The sequence below is a fragment of the Copadichromis virginalis genome, linkage group LG14, assembly GCF_057382275.1.
Source record: "Copadichromis virginalis isolate Kocher_CV1m ecotype Utaka linkage group LG14, C_Virginalis_male_GT1.1, whole genome shotgun sequence".
Taxonomy (NCBI): domain Eukaryota; kingdom Metazoa; phylum Chordata; class Actinopteri; order Cichliformes; family Cichlidae; genus Copadichromis; species Copadichromis virginalis.
In genome coordinates, this window is record NC_140631.1 from 27,230,753 (window position 1) to 27,247,906 (window position 17,154).

Consider the following 17,154-nt stretch of genomic DNA (forward strand, 5'->3'; position numbering starts at 1 on the left):
GGCCACCTGCAGAAGAAATCAGACATCTGATAAAGACATCTTAAGAATATGTCTGTGTAGGTTCTGGCAGGTTGCCAGGATTTAAGTAAACTGACAGAAACTAAAAAGCGAACCACACGTTAGAGTGAGGTCTTTAAATTACTCTCTGTCAGTCCAAAATGTACTACGGTCTGCCCCAGGGCAGCTGTGGCTACAACCGTAGCTTGCCTCCACCAGTGTGTGAATGCGAGAGTGAATGAATAGTGGCATTGTAAAGCGCTTTGGGTGCCTTGAAAAGCGCTATATAAATCCAATCCATTATTATTATTATTATTATTACGGATTCACTTGGCTTTTTAACAATGTATACCAAACTGTTAATTGTAACTTAATTATAAAATCCGCAGTATAAGAAATCTAGACATTGTTCAGCCTTTATTCTTGTTTCATTGAAGCACTGATATTTCTTTTTTATAGATTTTTTATTTTTTTTATTTGAGAAGCTCTCTGTGTGACTGGTTTGATTGACAGCTTTCAGATTTGTCTAAAATCTGCTCCTAGATCGATAAAAGGCTGATGTTCTAACCACTGAGCTGTTATCACACATTGAAATTGTCTCCTCTTCTTGCATAAAGGTGGAGGCTCGAGGAGATGGCGGATTGGGGAACCGGTTCAGGGAATACGGTAGCACCTCCTCCATCGACATCCAAGGCATCCCTGACCAGAGCTTCTTTGACATGATCAGCCAGTTCCGCCAGGAGAGGCCTGACCAGCGCAGCTCTGCACCCATACAAATCGGCGAGCTGCTGCGTGCTCCAGACTCGCCACCTGGACCTCTCCCCTCAGCGCCCTCACCTGGTCCCACAGGTGTGGAAGACAGAGAGACAGGAAGGAAAGACGGCACTGAGAGAGTGAGAAAGAAAAGTGGAGGGACAGAGTCGTCGCTGGGCACCTCCTCTTTGTTTCGGAAACTTCGGAGCTCCAATAGAGGGGAGCTGGATGGAGGGAAAGGAGAAACTGTTGAGGACAGGGGAACACGAGCTGCCATCAATTCCTCCTTTAAATCGTGGGTGTGTCCAAAAAGCTTTGTCCACTTTGACGCTCAGAGCATCCTGTTTGACCTCCACGAGGCAGCGGCTCAGCGTGGCTTTGTCACGCAGAGGAGAAACACGGCCACGGGAGCATCAGCAGCCTCAGTGTCTCTGTCAGTCTCCAGATCCTCAGCGAGTGTAAACGACCCCATTTACTCCAGCATCGAGGATCTGACTCTGAGCCTCGACCAGGGCTCCACCACACCCTCACTGGGTGTGGACCCTCTAGATGGCGCTGGAGCCCAGAGCTCCAGTCCACTTCTCCTCTCCTGCCCACACTTCCTCAATGAAACCGGAGGCCACGGAGAGCGCAACATCAGCTTCCTCAGCTCGTCATTAGAACGAGGAGGAGATGGAGGAGGAGGGGACGGGGGGAGGGGATGGCTGAGGAAGAGTAACGCCAGCGTGTCAGTGGTGGAGGTGGCCACTGAAGAGCAGGCTACAAGACTGGAAAGACTGAAACTGTACAGCATAGAGCATGTAGACCTGGGCGCTAGGTACTACAGAGACTACTTCCATGGAAAAGGTAGCACTGAGTCATACACAGTTAACACACTCACTCTGCTGCAGAGCCATCACTTCCACTGTCAATGCTATAAATACTCTTTGATCTAACTGCCAGCTGTGTTCATGTCATAATCACCAGAAGTTTTCATTTCCAAGAGTCTCTTGAGTTAATAAGAAAAGGGTAGGGCTCAGTTTCTGACACATTTAGCATGGTACGCTTACCTCCGGCAAACACAGCGATGAAAATTGACTTACAAAGAACATGAAACAAGAACAAGATGCGACATGTTAGGATGTTCTATCTTTTCATTTCATTTCATTCATTTATTTATTCATTTTCAGGCACAACAAATACCTATATTGAACATAAAATACACAAAACAAAAAACAAAACTTGCCTGAAAAAGGAGTGGGACGAAGAAAACTTATTAAATCCCACCCCTATACTCACTCATCAACAAAAAAAAAACAAACTTCCTGCAGCTACGCCCATCATTGCATACAGACCCATCAACAGCCCCGGGCAGATACAAGCATCTAAGCGGCAGCTCGCAAACAACAATTAGAGCCTTCATAACTGAATACAGAATATATAAATTATAAATTGCATTACCACAGGTAACAGGCAGTAATAACTACAAGTAACAAACACACATACATATACATACATATATATCTACACACACAAGTACATATATGTACATACATACGCACACTTTATTTTATTTTTTTTTTATTTTGGAATCCATACCAGCAATGGTAAGAGGACAGACATTACAGAGCACACTAAAACCATCATTGAGTATACTGTGACCAGACCAACTGTTTGTAGAGAAATTTAAATCTATGAATATTTTTGCATTGTTTCAATTGTAAACTCAGACTGTTCCAGATTTTCACACCACATACAGACACACAAAAACCTTTACGGGTTGTTCGAGTTCTGGGTAATTTGAATTCTCCAAAGCCTCTCACATTATAAACCTTTTCTCGAATTTCAAATCTAGTTTGTAAATTTGCCGGTAAAAGTTTAGTAAAAGCTTTATACAAAATTATGGATGTATTGTAATTAACCAGATCCTGGAATTTAAGTAACTTTGCCTGAAGAAAGAATTTGTGAGTATGATCTAGATAACCAGCCTTGTGAATAATACGCAGTGCTCGTTTCTGTACTGTGACTAATGGATTAGTTGTATTTTTATATGTATTTCCCCACACTTCCACACAATATGTAAGATATGGAAGAACCAGGGTACAGTACAGAGTACGAAGTGCATCTTTATCAAGGAATTGTTTCACTTTGTTCAAAACTGCGAGGCTTCTAGAAATTTTGGTTTTTTTTCTTTGATGAGTTTCTAGTAACCGAGACAACAGAAATCACTTCTCACTCATGAGAGCCATTAATCTGATTGAAAGACACAACAGTTATACTTCATAAACATTCAGTCTCAGTAATAAAATTGTATAAATTATCTTTGTTTTAAAATCTAAGTACCCTGAAAGTGAGCACTATAAAACTAGATGCTAGATGCTAACAGATTTTTTTTAAACCGTGGAACAGATTTACAGACATACGTTTTCCACATTGAAACCCAATGTTTTTCATTCTTGTTTTTGATTACTGCTTATATGTGTCCAGATGTAGTTTCTGAAACAAGAAACACTTGCTCTGCTTTTTCTTTCTCTTTTCTAAGTGACTAATAAGTCTTTAAAAGTAGTCAAATTTCTTCATCTTGTCGGATGATGTCCGCCCACTGGTGTTAATCACTACTGAGAGCTCAACAATACTGACGTAATGATCTTCCTTTATAATCCAATTTGTGCCTCTTGCTGTCATCCATTGGAGTTAGATTGTGACGATGTTGTTTGTCCATTCAGAGTTTCTCACATCTCATCCTGCAGCTCTTTATATCCAGCTGGGCCCCAGCGCTGAGCTGGCCAACCTCCCACAGTTTTTCTTACACGTGTACCTGTCTGTTCTGCTGGCAAACTCTGATCTGATGATACGCCACCTGCCTTTCTGCAGGTCGGGAGGAGCACTTAACAACAGTTGTTTTAGATCTGTTGTTAAAGGTCAAATGTCACACCAATTTTCAGAGGAGGCGGTTTGTGTGAGCTTGTCATTGGGCATTTCTTGTCAGCATCACCTCTTCTGACACTGTTGATGAAACTTCCCTCTGGCGTGCATCATCTGGCTGAAGCCTAATTAGTGACAGATGCTGTTAGCCGCACGTGTGTGTGTGTGTGAGCGAGAGAGAGAGACAGAGGCAGGCCTGCAGCCACACAGATAAAGGTTATCATTCCAAAAATATGTTCATCTGCTGACTTGTTTCCAGCTTAGCTGTCCCCCAAAACGCTGCAGAGATTGTGTGCGTGTGCACGTCAGAAAGCCTCATCAAAAAGCTGACATTTGCACCACAGGACGTGGCGTAGAAGCTGATCAGGCCCGAGTCTCCTAACGTGCCCATCATCCCCGTTCACTCCAGCGGTGGGATGGAGGAGGAGTACTTGTCAAACTGGATTCCTCCTCACAGTTCTGGAGAATTTGTGTTTCTTTCCATAATGCCTGCAGCACTGGCATTAGCATGGCTCAGCTTATGAGCTTTAGAGGAATATCGGCAAGATGCTAGTATAGTGTGGCGATAACTCTGTCTCGGCCCCTTTAATAGATGAACGTGTTGTGCCGACAATGCTAATTGACTGCTGTGGACATTACATTTTATTCACTTCCTTGAGTTACAAGGCTGAGGACATATTTCTCCTTTTAATGGTCTCATTCTAAAGGTCATGCTGCCTCATCTGTCAGGCCTGCTAAGTACACATGAATTACACAACATCCAGACAGTCTCTGTAAGTCAAGTTCTTTCCCATTCATCTTATTTCTTATGTATCAGTTCAGTGCTTGTGAACTTTTTCATCCTGTGAAGTGGGACATGACAGAATAATTTGAGAGCCAGTGTGTTATATGTGCTGCTTACTCTCCTTCTCAGTCATGTTGTGAACCTCAACACATTTCTGTAGCCACTTCTGCTGCTTTGTGCTCATTATACATGTAGTCATGTTGATATTACTGATTTAAATCATTGTGAGGTATGTTGCCTAGATAATTTCTCTCTGTGCAGCTACTGTAATTAAAACGTGTTATTTATTTTTAAATAGGGAAGCAGCATGGTGGGTCTGTAGACTGTGCTGTGCCTCATATTAGCGTTTGGAGTTTGTTCTCACTGTGTGTGCGTGGGTTTTCTCTCAGAGTTTCGGTTTCTTCTGCCATCATGCAGGTTAAAGATCACTATCTGCACCCAGGAGCCTCTCATAAAAGAGATTGTTGATCTCTAGAGTTTGCCTTCGAGGTAAAATAATTAAAAATAAATTAATGCGTACAGTTCATAGAGTCCTTTCTTAAACAGGATTACCTTAAACAGGATTTTAATAAATTCATCAGTTTTCCAGGGCAAACAAAAAGGTGGTTGTTATCTGATTTTATGGCTCCAAAAACACTCCAAAACATAAAGCTGGTCAGTTTACTCTCATTCAAGGATTAAGCAGTTAGAGAGAATCTGGAAACGATGTGGAAGTAGATGAAGATTACATTTCCGATGCTCGACTCATCACTGATAGCATTTTTTTGGCTGCTGCTTCTTCTTTTATTATTGGAAAACTCATCTGATCGCCTGTCTGCTGGCACACTGAGGTGTAGACACAACACAGGCACATGTTCAGACACAGAACTTTCTCTGCTTCTCAGACTTTAACCTTGGTTGTCTCTGACCTCCTCCAGAGCTCTCAAACTACTTCGGGACAGACGATAAGCTGGGCCCTGTGGCCTTGAGCATCCGCAGAGAGAAACTGGAAGACACCAAAGACCTGAAAGACCAGTACCAGTACCGACTCATCGTCAGGACGAGCGAGGTATGCGTGTGTGTGTTTATGTGTTTATATGCTGATCACGGGGGTTTCCAGTCAGAGTCTGTTAATTACTCAACTGCTTTCAGTTTCTCCAGGCCTACCTGTGACACGTGCCCTCATTATAACCTTCCCTCTGTCCCCTCGCCCCTCTGCTCATCCCTCTTCTGCTCTCTGTCAGTGGAAAATTCCACCTGCTCAGTCCAAGCACATTAAAGCCAAACCAAACACGGGCTGCTCCCACAGCCAGCTACTTCTCCTCTTTGATGGATCAGACACTCATGATGTGGTAAATGATGGGCTGATGATTGTAGAGAATTAGTTTTCAGATTCTCTGCATCCATTCTTGGTTTTTTTCAGAGGTTTTACTTCCACAGTTTCCAAGACACAATTTTGGAAAGACATCTTTGTTCAGAGACACAACTGATGATTATTTTCCTACTAATTAATGTAAATTGTCCATCTCAGTTTACCGAAGTCAAGTAGAATGACTCTTGTAGTTTGACTAACAGTCCAAAACTGAAAGACATTAAGTTTACTGTAACTGAAATAGTTGGAGACTATCTCGATGCGGGGCTACCAATTCTAAATTATCTGAAGGTGTGAATGGTTCTTTCTCTGTGTTAGCCCTGCAGCGTGTCCAGGGTGTATCCTGCCTCTCATCCTATGACAGGTGGGATAAGCTGTTGGAAAATGGATGAAAATTCTGGAAATTAATAGTTAGTGCTAGTGTTCACACCACTTAGACCTCACTTTCTGCTCAGCTCAGTCTTATGGGGTTTTTTTTTTTTTTTATTTTGTGCATGGTTGGCATTTAAAATGATAACACAGCACAGTTTGTGTCAGAGGTCTTGTGAAGTAATTGGCTTAATCTCAATCAATATATTTTACCGGTTTAGCATCATAAAGACCGCTCGAACAACAAGCTCGCCTCTCCTCATTGTGTTAATGCAGTCTTAGCCTGAGTGTGTCCTTCTTTGTGGCTGTGCTGTGTTGTTTTTAGCAGGATTACATGGCTGCCTGGCCTCATCACTGTAGCTCTGGTATAACAATGGAGCCTCTCCACCATCTAAGTACACAGAGCTAAGCTAACAGACACAGTCCAGGCCCACTGTTCCCACACAGAGAAAAAAGGAGATTGATTGCGGACTTTATTCTCTCCCACTCAAGCCACAGCCGCTCTCAAATATCCATCCCCCTAAGCCTGTCATTTAATTCTGTGCTGACACAGCAAGGTGGGGAGACTTCCTCTTTCTCCTCTGTCACACATTCAAACAGCCCCCCCCCCTCTGATATTTCTGCTCAGCACGTCGCAGTCACTTGTTCGGCCTTGCTCACAGGCTGACGAGTTGAAACGATATCTGCGTAACTTCAGCCGTGGGTCGGTCGGGCTTCATTTCCTTGCGGCAGACCCGAGTCGCTGAGGTTCAGCTGTCTCTCCGGCCTCTGCCAGCTCCAGAGACCGCCATACATTTTTAATCAGTCTGCAAGTGAGAAGCAGCAGCCCACTCCTCCCAGAGGTTATTATAGTCTAACTGTTTTGAAGCAGGTCAGTTCCCCCTGATCAGGAAGCAGCACAATACTGAGCAGAATCTTGATTCACAACACCGCTGAACTTAAAGCCTCCATGCAGACGCCTGTCACTGCGTGCGTGTTTGACAAACAGGAAGATGCTTCAGGGCAGCAGGGCGCCATTAATGTGATCTGATGGACCGACCTGCTTCAGACTCCCATACTGTGAATCATCCAAACCCCTTTTTCTCAAAAGTGTAGTACAGCGACCTCTGACCTCTCTCAGTAGAGTTCAACATCAACATTATTGTTACTTTTTTACGGCAATGCTGCTTTATTATTTCATAAATACCCAACCCACAAAGCCAATATGTCTGATACACTAAAGTTCAATTCACTTCAGAAGTTTTATGTCAACAAAGAAAAAAAGGAACAAGAAATAAATCCAAAAAATAAGAATTTAAAAACTAAGACTGTTCTTATTATTACTTAATCTAAATATTTTTTTTATTTATGTTTAAGGTGTACAACATAAATGTCCAACCAAAAATCTAAAACTTGAGCCCTTAAAGGAAAAACACTAAACAGCAGAAAGAATTAAACTTTAAGACCATGCAAAAAGAAATTTACTGCTTAACTATTTAAATTTATCGATGGGTTAAAAAAATCAAAACAACAGCAATAAATCCAGTGGTTTTATCACAAACAAGAACGATGCACATCATCACATCATTAGCAAGGCTGGTTACTATAATCACACTGATCTGTTGTTTCCCACATCATGAGGTTATATTCACTGTAACACCTTTGGGGGGCGGAATATAAATTTTCTTGACATTTCAACCATGACACTTGAATAATATTTGTTATGTAGGAAGCTCAAATTGCTTCCAGTTTGTTTTGTTTTTTAAACTAATGTTGTTCTGAACCCACAGCTGGTGACGCTGCGCGGCTCCATTTTAGAAGATGCAGTGGCGTCTACGGGGAAGCATGGCACCGTTCGGGGTCTGCCACTCAAAGAGGTCCTGGAACAGGTCGTCCCCGAACTCAACGTGTCCTGTCTGAGACTGGCGCTCAGCACGGCCAAAGTCACAGAGCAGCTCCTTAAACTGGATGAACAGGGGGTGAGTTTACGGTGCACTGAGTGCACCGAACAGCTGTTCCAGCAAGCTGGAAGACTGCAGAGTAAAATTGTACACTAATAAGGGGAAGCTGTGGCACGTGGTGTTCTCAGGTAGTGTGTGAGACTTGGGTAACTGATTTAGTGCTGGTGCAAAGTGCAGTGTTGTACAGGGAAAGCTGTAAGAAAAAGGGTGTGGTACGTTTGAGCATGAGTGAGTAACCATACAAGCTGTAATGTTTGGCCATGTTATCTCACCTTTCATTTAATGGAGGGAGAAGTGTAGGGTGGAGGTATTTTGCCAACAACTGAGCTGTTGGGTTGTTTGTGCAGGTGGTTTATAGATCAACAAAGCTGTGTGTAAACAAGTCCAGATATACGTTACTTTTGGGTTAAAAGCTTGTTTGTTGGCATTAACCTTCAGAGTGCTGTGTTTCAGCTGTGTTTGTGTGTGTGGTCTCTCAGCTGCTCGTGCTTGTTCTGCTTGTGTAATATTAACATCGTGTCTCTTCTGCCTTGTAGTTAAGTCAGAAGCACAAGGTGGGTGTTCTGCTGTGCCGTGCAGGGCAGAGCACAGAGGAGGAGATGTACAACAACGAGGAGGCATCGCCCGCCTTCTCTGCCTTCCTGGAGCTGCTCGGGGAGCAGGTGCTTCTCAAAGGATTCACCAAATACGCTGCACAGCTCGACACCAAGAGTAAGAACGCTCTGCAGCATAGCATCCGCTTTTAGAAATCATATTTTTACATGTTGGTCTCATTGCTGAAGAAGTGGTTTCAATGTATCATTTCATTACTGTTTCCTATTCTCAAAAGAAAAATGCAAATAAACTGTGAAATGAGTATTTTAGGTTTTAAAGGATGTTCTTCATAAAGACACTCACTTGTCTCGATAAAGCCATAAAGAATGTTTACACAGTAACTCCTGCAGCATCTTTAGTTTTCATGAATTCACTACATTTAACAGACTCATCAGTCAGTAATGTTGCATATGTGTCATAAAACCGGGGGTTACACAGTGAATGCATCATCAGAAACTTTGACTAATGTGTGGTCAACAGCTGCTGACTTTCAACAAATATCTTTCCTCCAGCGGACTCTACGGGCACCCACTCCCTGTACACCACCTACCAGGGCTATGAGATAATGTTCCACGTGTCCACCATGCTGCCATACATGCCCAGCAACCCACAGCAGGTAACAGCCCCACCTAAGTAAAGCACCAACACTGGTGTACGTCTCTAAAGAAAAAAAAACATCCAAGTCGATGCTTTGTTGTCACACAGCCTTTGAAAGCACGTCTGTTTGTGTTAGCTGAGGCTTCTTCTGCTATTTTTTTCTCTGGCTCGTAAACGACGGCAAGAATTCATGAAGTGGAAACTTGTGACTTTTGTCGACCTCTTCATTTGGAATTTTTTGTTTTTATTCAGCCTCTTGTGTTTTTATAGTCTTTGTCTTCTGTGTCTTGGTATTTCTTTCCTTTCTGGCTGTCTCTTCTTTCATTGTTTGTCTGGATCAGAGTTGGGTGGGGTTCAGCAGTGTAGTTATTAGTATATTTTCTTCCTCTTACTTTCCCTCTCTATCTTTTTTTTTTTTTTAATTTGACTAAATTTTTCTTCTTGCATGATCTTCTGGATGCTGTGCGTTCCCAGCATGTGCTGGTGTCGCTCAAGAGTGTGTAAAATTCAGCATGTTGGTATTTTTTACAGTTTGCCTGAGTATTTGCGTAAGAGCCTGTCTCGAGTGTGCACATGTGCCTGCAGGTGCTCGGGATTAGTGCACACTTTTGAATGTGTCAGTATGTCAGAGCAGAGCAGTTTAGGCCAAAGAGGTGTCATTAAACATACATTAATCTTGTTAATTAAACTTCACTGTTGCCATATCCATACCAGCAATCAGTTATTTATTATAGAAAAAGCTTTTTGATAATCTCCTCATCTTTTAGTAACATGAGAAAATGTGAAATCGTTGAAATGTTCGAACAGCTGAGTGTTGGTGTCAGGTGTTTATAACAGCACAATAACTCCATCCAGAGGCTTTAGGGGCTGCAACAGCAAGGAGGTTTACTTACTCAGTTGAACCTCTAGATGGCATCATCTCACTGCAAAAATAACCCTCAGTGACTGGAGAAGCAAAAGAAGGTTGAAACATAAGCTGCTGTGATGACTCCTGAATTCAGGATAAAGGAGAACACTAACTTCACCTGCACAACTGTTCTTGGGTTAAATGAACAATGAAGAAATTTGCTGTAAATAACAGGTGAATCATGCATATGAAGGGTCACATTCAAAACGCTGAAATAGAAAATGATGATATGCTAATACATAAGAGGCCCCAAATAGCCCAGATTTTCATGCTACTGTAAAAAAAACATGAAGTGCAATTCAAATATTCACACAGCAGCCTGGGTACGAGTGAAGGATGCTCCTGTGGTACTGCACAGGAGCCAAACAGTGGGCTGCATTACATAATTGGTATTTTCACACTTCTCTTTGCAGATGAAGAGCAGATTGGCAAGCACCGCACCACAGACACAGCCTGCACTGTGTGCCACGTCTCCTACATAAACGCAGATAGACAGACAAGCTAACGCACACACACAGACACAAATAGCCCACACAGAACCCGCAAAACAAATTACGTAAAGAGCTGTTGCTTGGTGTCTAACAGCGAGTGTCTTAATCTCTCTTTTCCCCTGTCGGACATTCTGTCGTTCACTGAGTCAGTCGTGTGAATGCCAATTACGCTCGCTCGTTTTTATTAATTTATCGTTTTTATGTCTTCTCTCCTGCTCAGCTCCTGAGAAAGAGGCACATAGGGAACGATATTGTCACCATCATCTTTCAGGAGCCCGGAGCGCTGCCCTTCACCCCGCAAAATATTCGTTCACACTTCCAGCACGTTTTTGTTATTGTTCGTGTTCACAACCCCTGCTCTGAAAACACCTATTACAGGTAAATGTTTACATCAGCACAAACTCATGTTTCTATACACGTGGTGCACGTTATTAATTAGGATCTCACTTCCAATACTGTTCCCGCCTCTCAGTGTTGCCGTGACGCGAATGAAGGATGTGCCCCCCTTTGGACCACCCATCCCCAGCGGCGTCACCTTCCGGGACCCAGAGACCTTTCGTAACTTCCTTCTCGCCAAAGTCATCAACGCAGAAAACGCAGCACACAAGTCTGAGAAGTTCCACACCATGGCGACGCGAACACGGCAGGAGTACCTGCGCGACCTGGCCGAGAACTATGTCAGCAGCACGCCGCTGGATTCAGCCGGCAAATTAAACAACCTCATCTCCCTCGCATCTAAGAAACGGGAGCGCACGAAGGCGAGAGAGGGAGCGGAGCTGGGTGCTGCCGGGGCGGTCGCCTGGAGAGTCCAGGCCCAGGACTTTAGCGGAGGAGGGGGAGCAGAACTCCCCTGTGCCTTGGGTGTGTCGGCTGAATACATCGTCCTCATAGACTGCTCCACCAAAGAGGTGGTGTTCAACTGTTTCTGTGCAGACGTGATCGGCTGGACGCCGGAGCGGCTGGCACTGAAGATCTTCTACGGCAGAGGAGACCACATTGCAGTTCGAGTGCCAGAGGGAGGTGCACAGGACATCAGGGAGATGGTGCAGAGGTTAAAGGTGAGACCTTGGAGCAAAGACTTGATCTTGGGATTTGGGGTCATGCAGGCTGTGCTGTAAGCAGATCTTGTAGAAAGACTACAGTGCAAACACAGTTGTGTCATGTCTTGTTTACTTCCTTGTTCTCCAGCCTGTAGTTTTCTTTACATCCTTTGGTGTGTGTGTTGTTTTTTTTATTGCTTTGTTGCTTTCTCACCAACTCTTAGAGTAAAATAACATGAAACTTTCCTCATCTGTTTGGATTTGTGCCCCTGTATGTCTAGTGCAAACAAGACATACTGCTTGCACAAAATTATTCTTTAGAGCTTCCTGTAGTCAGAAATGTTTCATGTGGTTATTGAAGTTTATTAGACCAAATCAGTGCAACACCTTCATTCTTTTATACTCCTTTAAGCTCAGGGGATTTCCACAGTGGATGTTGGTTTTCATTCCACTGAAAAACTAAATTCAAAGGCAAGTCATTGTGTCAACATTCACACTGTATTCTGTGTTTTGTTTTTTTTGCTTTATGTTTTTGTGGTTGTCTTCCTTTTTCAATGAAGCTATGCCACTGTCTGCACTGGCTCATCTGAGGCCTTTCAAATTGTGATAATCTCTGAAAAAAGTGATGAATTAAACGCTGGGAAGAGGAGATTTCCTGGACTCGATCAAGCTTTGAGTTAATCCAGCAGAAAATGAAATATTTAAAAATGAGTTAATCTTACTAAAAGCACCAAATACATGCAGAGTTGAGACTGAAAAGTTGACCCAGTGCTGGGTAAGAAGTCATCATCACCTGGTTGTTACTTTGCTATGATGATCTTTAGTTTGTTAGTCCATATATATAACAAGCTAATACTGTAAATCTGATATGATTTTTTTTTCCTTCTGTTTGTGTAGTTGTTGACAGTGGGATGTGAAACTGTGGATATGACACTAAGGAGAAATGGACTGGGACAGCTGGGCTTCCACGTTCGCTTGGATGGCACCGTAGCTGAGGTACCGTCAGATGACCAGATCTAATTTTGAAGCACTCTGAAGATTCTTGGCCGCGCATAAATGCTCTGCTTTTGTTTTGTTTTTCATCCAGGTGGAGGAGTACGGCTTCGCCTGGCAGGCAGGCCTGAGGCAGGGTAGCCGGTTAGTGGAGATCTGTAAGGTGGCTGCAGTGACGCTGACGCACGAGCAGATGATTGACCTGTTGAGGACATCGGTGACAGTCAAAGTTATCATCATTCCTCCATACGAAGAAGGCGGGCCTCGTAGGTGCGTGGCAGTCTGCGTGTGGTTTCCTTTGAATCCTTTCGAGCTTCATTTGTAAACAGCTGTCATGAATGCAGATGTTTGGACAGTGGGTTACAGCACAGGAGCGCGCTCAGTGTAAGTGGGCAGAAGTGGAAGGACAAGAGCGAGCTAGAAGAGAGCGCAGGACACTCATTACTCCAACACACAAAAGCCTGGCAGAGATAGTGGCCAGACTCCAATGTTCTGATGATTCTGTGTGGGAGTGTGTGAAAAGAGGAAGCGAGCAAACAGAGAGAAAGAAAGATGCGTGGCTGAAAAGGAAGCGGGCGAAATGAGGCACACAGACAAAAAGAAAGAAGCATTTGTTTAACGTGAATTAGCTACAATCCGCCTTCCTTTCTTCTTCATATCTGCTCATCTCTGCTATTGTGTCACTTCCTCTCCTCCACATCATTTATATCTTTTCCCTGCCGTCACCCTTTTCCATCCTTTCATCCACACACGAGGCCTTGATTGAGACAGAATAACGAGACCTTATGAGACGCTGATGTGGTGTTACTGAGGTGAAAAAATAACCGTGTGTGTGTGCGCGCACACTTGTGACCGAGAACCAGAGCTCCTAAATACAGTAATTGTGTCAGGCTGTGTGATCGCACAGTGGTTAGATTTCTTTAATGCTGGAGGCAGTTTAATTACGCCAACTTAAATCCCTTTGACACACACACATGCACAAACACACACATGGTACTGTGGCATTGGAGCAACTGATAATTAGAGTCTTGTATTTCATTCTTCCTCTCTCTCCCCATCCGACTCATTTGCTGTTGTGTGCCAGGCAAGCAGATTGCATGAGATTAAAGCCTGGAATCTGCAGGAGAAAAAAGGTCCACAAAAAATATCAATAAATAAATAAATAAAGGAGTGGAAGTGATTAATTAAAAATGCACGCCCTGTGCGAATGAAAAGGACAGGAAAAGAGGGAGGGAGGGAGAGAGTGAAAGAGAGAGAGAGAGAGAGGGAGGCAGGGTTGAGTGTTATGAGCAGGAGAGGCAGAGAAGCGCTGGGTGAGGAGGACGTGTCTCAACACCGCCGAGAGTTAGAGCAGTGGGTGGAAGAGAAAAAGAAAGAAAAGAGAGAGAGAGACCAAAGTTGGAAGGGCTTTTTCTTTGCCGTTCTTTCTCGGCTGTGAACGTGCAAGATGGACAGATACGACGGGGAGAAGGTGTGACTTCTGGCACTGTGTATTTGACTGTGTGCGTGCACGAGTGCGTGCGTGCGTGCACGAGCTCCAGCTGTGTCACATCAGCCAGCGTGATGGGAGGAACACTGAATGCCGGCAGATTGAGGCTCTGCTCTCTCTAAGGTTTGTGCTCTCTTCCTGCGTTTGTGTTAGCCCGCGCTGCTGTTATGTAACCGTATTGATACTGATTGGATTTGACTCATTCCGTTGTTGATGAAAATATCCCGACCACATGTGCATCGACTTGTGTGTCTTTTGGTTTAATGCACATGTCATTTGAAATCAGCTGGTGGTGTTTTTGAGGACGTCTGTGTTGTGTTTGTGTTTTACCGTGGACATGGCTGCAGCGTGTTTTCACTGTGGATTAGTCAGTTGATTATTTTCAAGGTTAAATGAATAATCACACTGTATAAAAGAAACATGTATCCCCTGCACAGTTTCCCAAAGCACACGATGACATCTTGAAATGTTTTGTCCAAGCAGCACTTTGAGGAGCCTCACAGATATTCTGCTAACATGTGTGCTAAAAACAAACATTTGATTCATCGTTGAAGCCAATTTTAAGCAAAAACATGTTTGGGGAAACTATAATGGACTTCTTTGTTCTGACTTTATTTTTGTTCTTCTGCTTACAGGAACTTTTGGTGCCCCCAAAGACTTTATAACCACCCCCAAAACAAAAATGCACTCCCCCCTCTGATGCTGTGGTGAATTTATCATTGGGGTCTAATTTATCCAAGCATAACAGACACTTTTATTCATCCATTAAACGTAAATAACTGAAAATTAATAGACTTACGTCAGACAAGGTAACAGCATTATTGCCTTAATACGCCACATGCGTATTGTTTAATAATGAAAGTTTATACTACACACACTCTGTCCTCATGGCCTTTATCCCACTCTGCCTCACTTTAAATCCTCACCCTCACAGCATTTTCCTGCTCATTTCCTCCTCTCTTCATTAGTCTCATGTTAAATGCCATCCAGTATGCATATTTGATGCCTCCTTCCCTCCCTCAGTGAGGCTTTGTGAATGGAGTAATGATGATGATGTGTAAAAGACATGTGCTGGGCTACTTACATGCTGTTTTTATTTATTTAGTCAGAGGGAGCTGAAAGAGTGAATATCTGTGTGATCTTTGTTTTAAAAACAGATTCATAATTATTTGATGCGTGATTGTACAACCAAGGCAACCTTGCGTGCCTTTACTAAACATATCTGCTGTGTCTACCAAGACAAGGAGCTGTTTGATGAGATTGGATATTTCTCTCTCACACACATATACACAGACACACACACTTGACCTCAGTCTCGCAGTAGGAGAGATGGAGTCCTGATGTGCCAATAATCGGTTTACTTTGCTCTCTTTCTCCCTCCATTGGCGTCAGGGGAGCTCATTAGTGAGCTCTGTTACATGTCTGCAGTGTGTTTGAGCATCCACAAAGTAAGTTATGAGACGACAATAATGTGGAGCATTTGGGGGAGATTTATTGAGCAGTTTCCACGCACTGAACTCGGTACAGAAACCGCTGTTCTGGTTCAGCTACAGTTCAGGGCTGCTGCATTTACTGACCCGTGCTGAGGATCAAAAACTACACATGAAGGCTGTGTAAAGGAGATAACCTTGGAGTTTTGGAGGGAAACAGCAGCATTTTAAGTGTCATGCTTTTAATTCTCTTGTAGTGGATGTGGTGTCTCTGTACCGTTATAAACTGTCCTCCTCTGTCTCTGTAGGGGCTGCACCGAGGAGTACGAGATGAAGACCATGGAGCAGAAACCAGAACCTGAGCCTCTAGCAGCAGGATACCGACCCTCTCCTCGCCAGACCTGGCGATGGGAGAACTCACCTGTTCCTCAAGTGCTCCACCCCACTAGCATGCAGCGCTGGGCCCCCATCGGCCCCCCACCTCCTCCACTAGTACGCTCACACAAGCCCCTGATGCCAGTTCCCTACAGAGAGCCTCAGCACCTCAGCTCCAAGAGGTGAGCCTCACTTCTACACATGTGCTGCTGCCCCACTTGCACCAAGTCTTTATTTATCACTCCATTAAAATTCAGATTTTAAGGGGAAAAAAGCAAGTATAAAAAGTGTTTAAAGCCTGCAGTGTGTAGAAATGTAGAAAAGGGACAACAGCAGCTGCTTTGACTTTTTTTTCCTCATTGTACTCTTCACCTGAAAAGCTCAGTGAGTGGCCAAAGTCTTTGTTCTAGGCTAGATGTTCTAAAGCCTCATACAGACCTTGGAGGAGGTGCAGGAGTCAAATTTCCTTTAAGTAATGAATGCGAAAAGGTTGTTATGGATGTCTTTGTCCAGTGATGACAAAATCTTGTCACCTACTTCAGCTTTAACTGCGTATTGTATGAAGTTAGTGAATCCAGTCAGCATTCTTCAGCATACTATGAGGATATTTGTTCATTAAGACTTAAAGCAATAATTAATGATGGGTGTAAAAGTGTGATATGCATTGCAGTGAGCCATCTTCACAAAGGCTTCCTGTAGTAGATAGTATCCTCGTCCAAACTCCTCAATCCTCGTCGCATTTTCAGTTTTACATCACGGAGCTGTCATCATCTTACACAGTTAATTATAGAGATGAGGAGAAAACTGCTGCAGCTGTACAGGTGGCTGTAGATGAAATGTTTTATTGCATTTTAACTAAACAGTTGTTCTGCAGCTCCTTGTCTTAGTTTGTTTATGTTGTCTGATGAAAGATTTGATGTTAAATCACTGAATGAATGTTTGAGGAAAAGTGATGTCAGCTGGATGACATCATGGATAAACCGAACATGAACTGTGACTGCTCCAAGAAAACCTGCTTAGTCCTGTCATCAGGATGTTTTCTTCATACAAAAACCATAAATATGATGGAACTCCTGTGCACGGCTCCTGAAATCCTTCTATATAACATTTCACATCAGGGTTTTCCGAGGCAGATATGTG

General features: G+C 43.4%; 1 protein-coding gene across 2 annotated transcripts in view; it reads left to right on the plus strand.

Annotated features, from left to right (window-relative positions):
• sipa1l3 (signal-induced proliferation-associated 1 like 3) overlaps positions 1 to 17,154 on the plus strand; it is a 95,040-nt gene that overhangs the window by 70,277 nt on the left and 7,609 nt on the right. For both annotated transcript variants that reach the window (XR_014914860.1, XM_085430229.1), the window contains exons 4-13: positions 615 to 1,596; positions 5,356 to 5,486; positions 7,928 to 8,116; positions 8,635 to 8,809; positions 9,205 to 9,308; positions 10,908 to 11,065; positions 11,160 to 11,745; positions 12,625 to 12,723; positions 12,815 to 12,990; positions 15,948 to 16,196. Coding sequence is in view for 1 of the 2 variants with exons in the window: in XM_085430229.1 (XP_085286355.1) it covers positions 615 to 1,596; positions 5,356 to 5,486; positions 7,928 to 8,116; positions 8,635 to 8,809; positions 9,205 to 9,308; positions 10,908 to 11,065; positions 11,160 to 11,745; positions 12,625 to 12,723; positions 12,815 to 12,990; positions 15,948 to 16,196 (2,849 nt within the window). In the remaining variant the exon portion in view is untranslated. The remainder of the gene's footprint in view (positions 1 to 614; positions 1,597 to 5,355; positions 5,487 to 7,927; positions 8,117 to 8,634; positions 8,810 to 9,204; positions 9,309 to 10,907; positions 11,066 to 11,159; positions 11,746 to 12,624; positions 12,724 to 12,814; positions 12,991 to 15,947; positions 16,197 to 17,154) is intronic.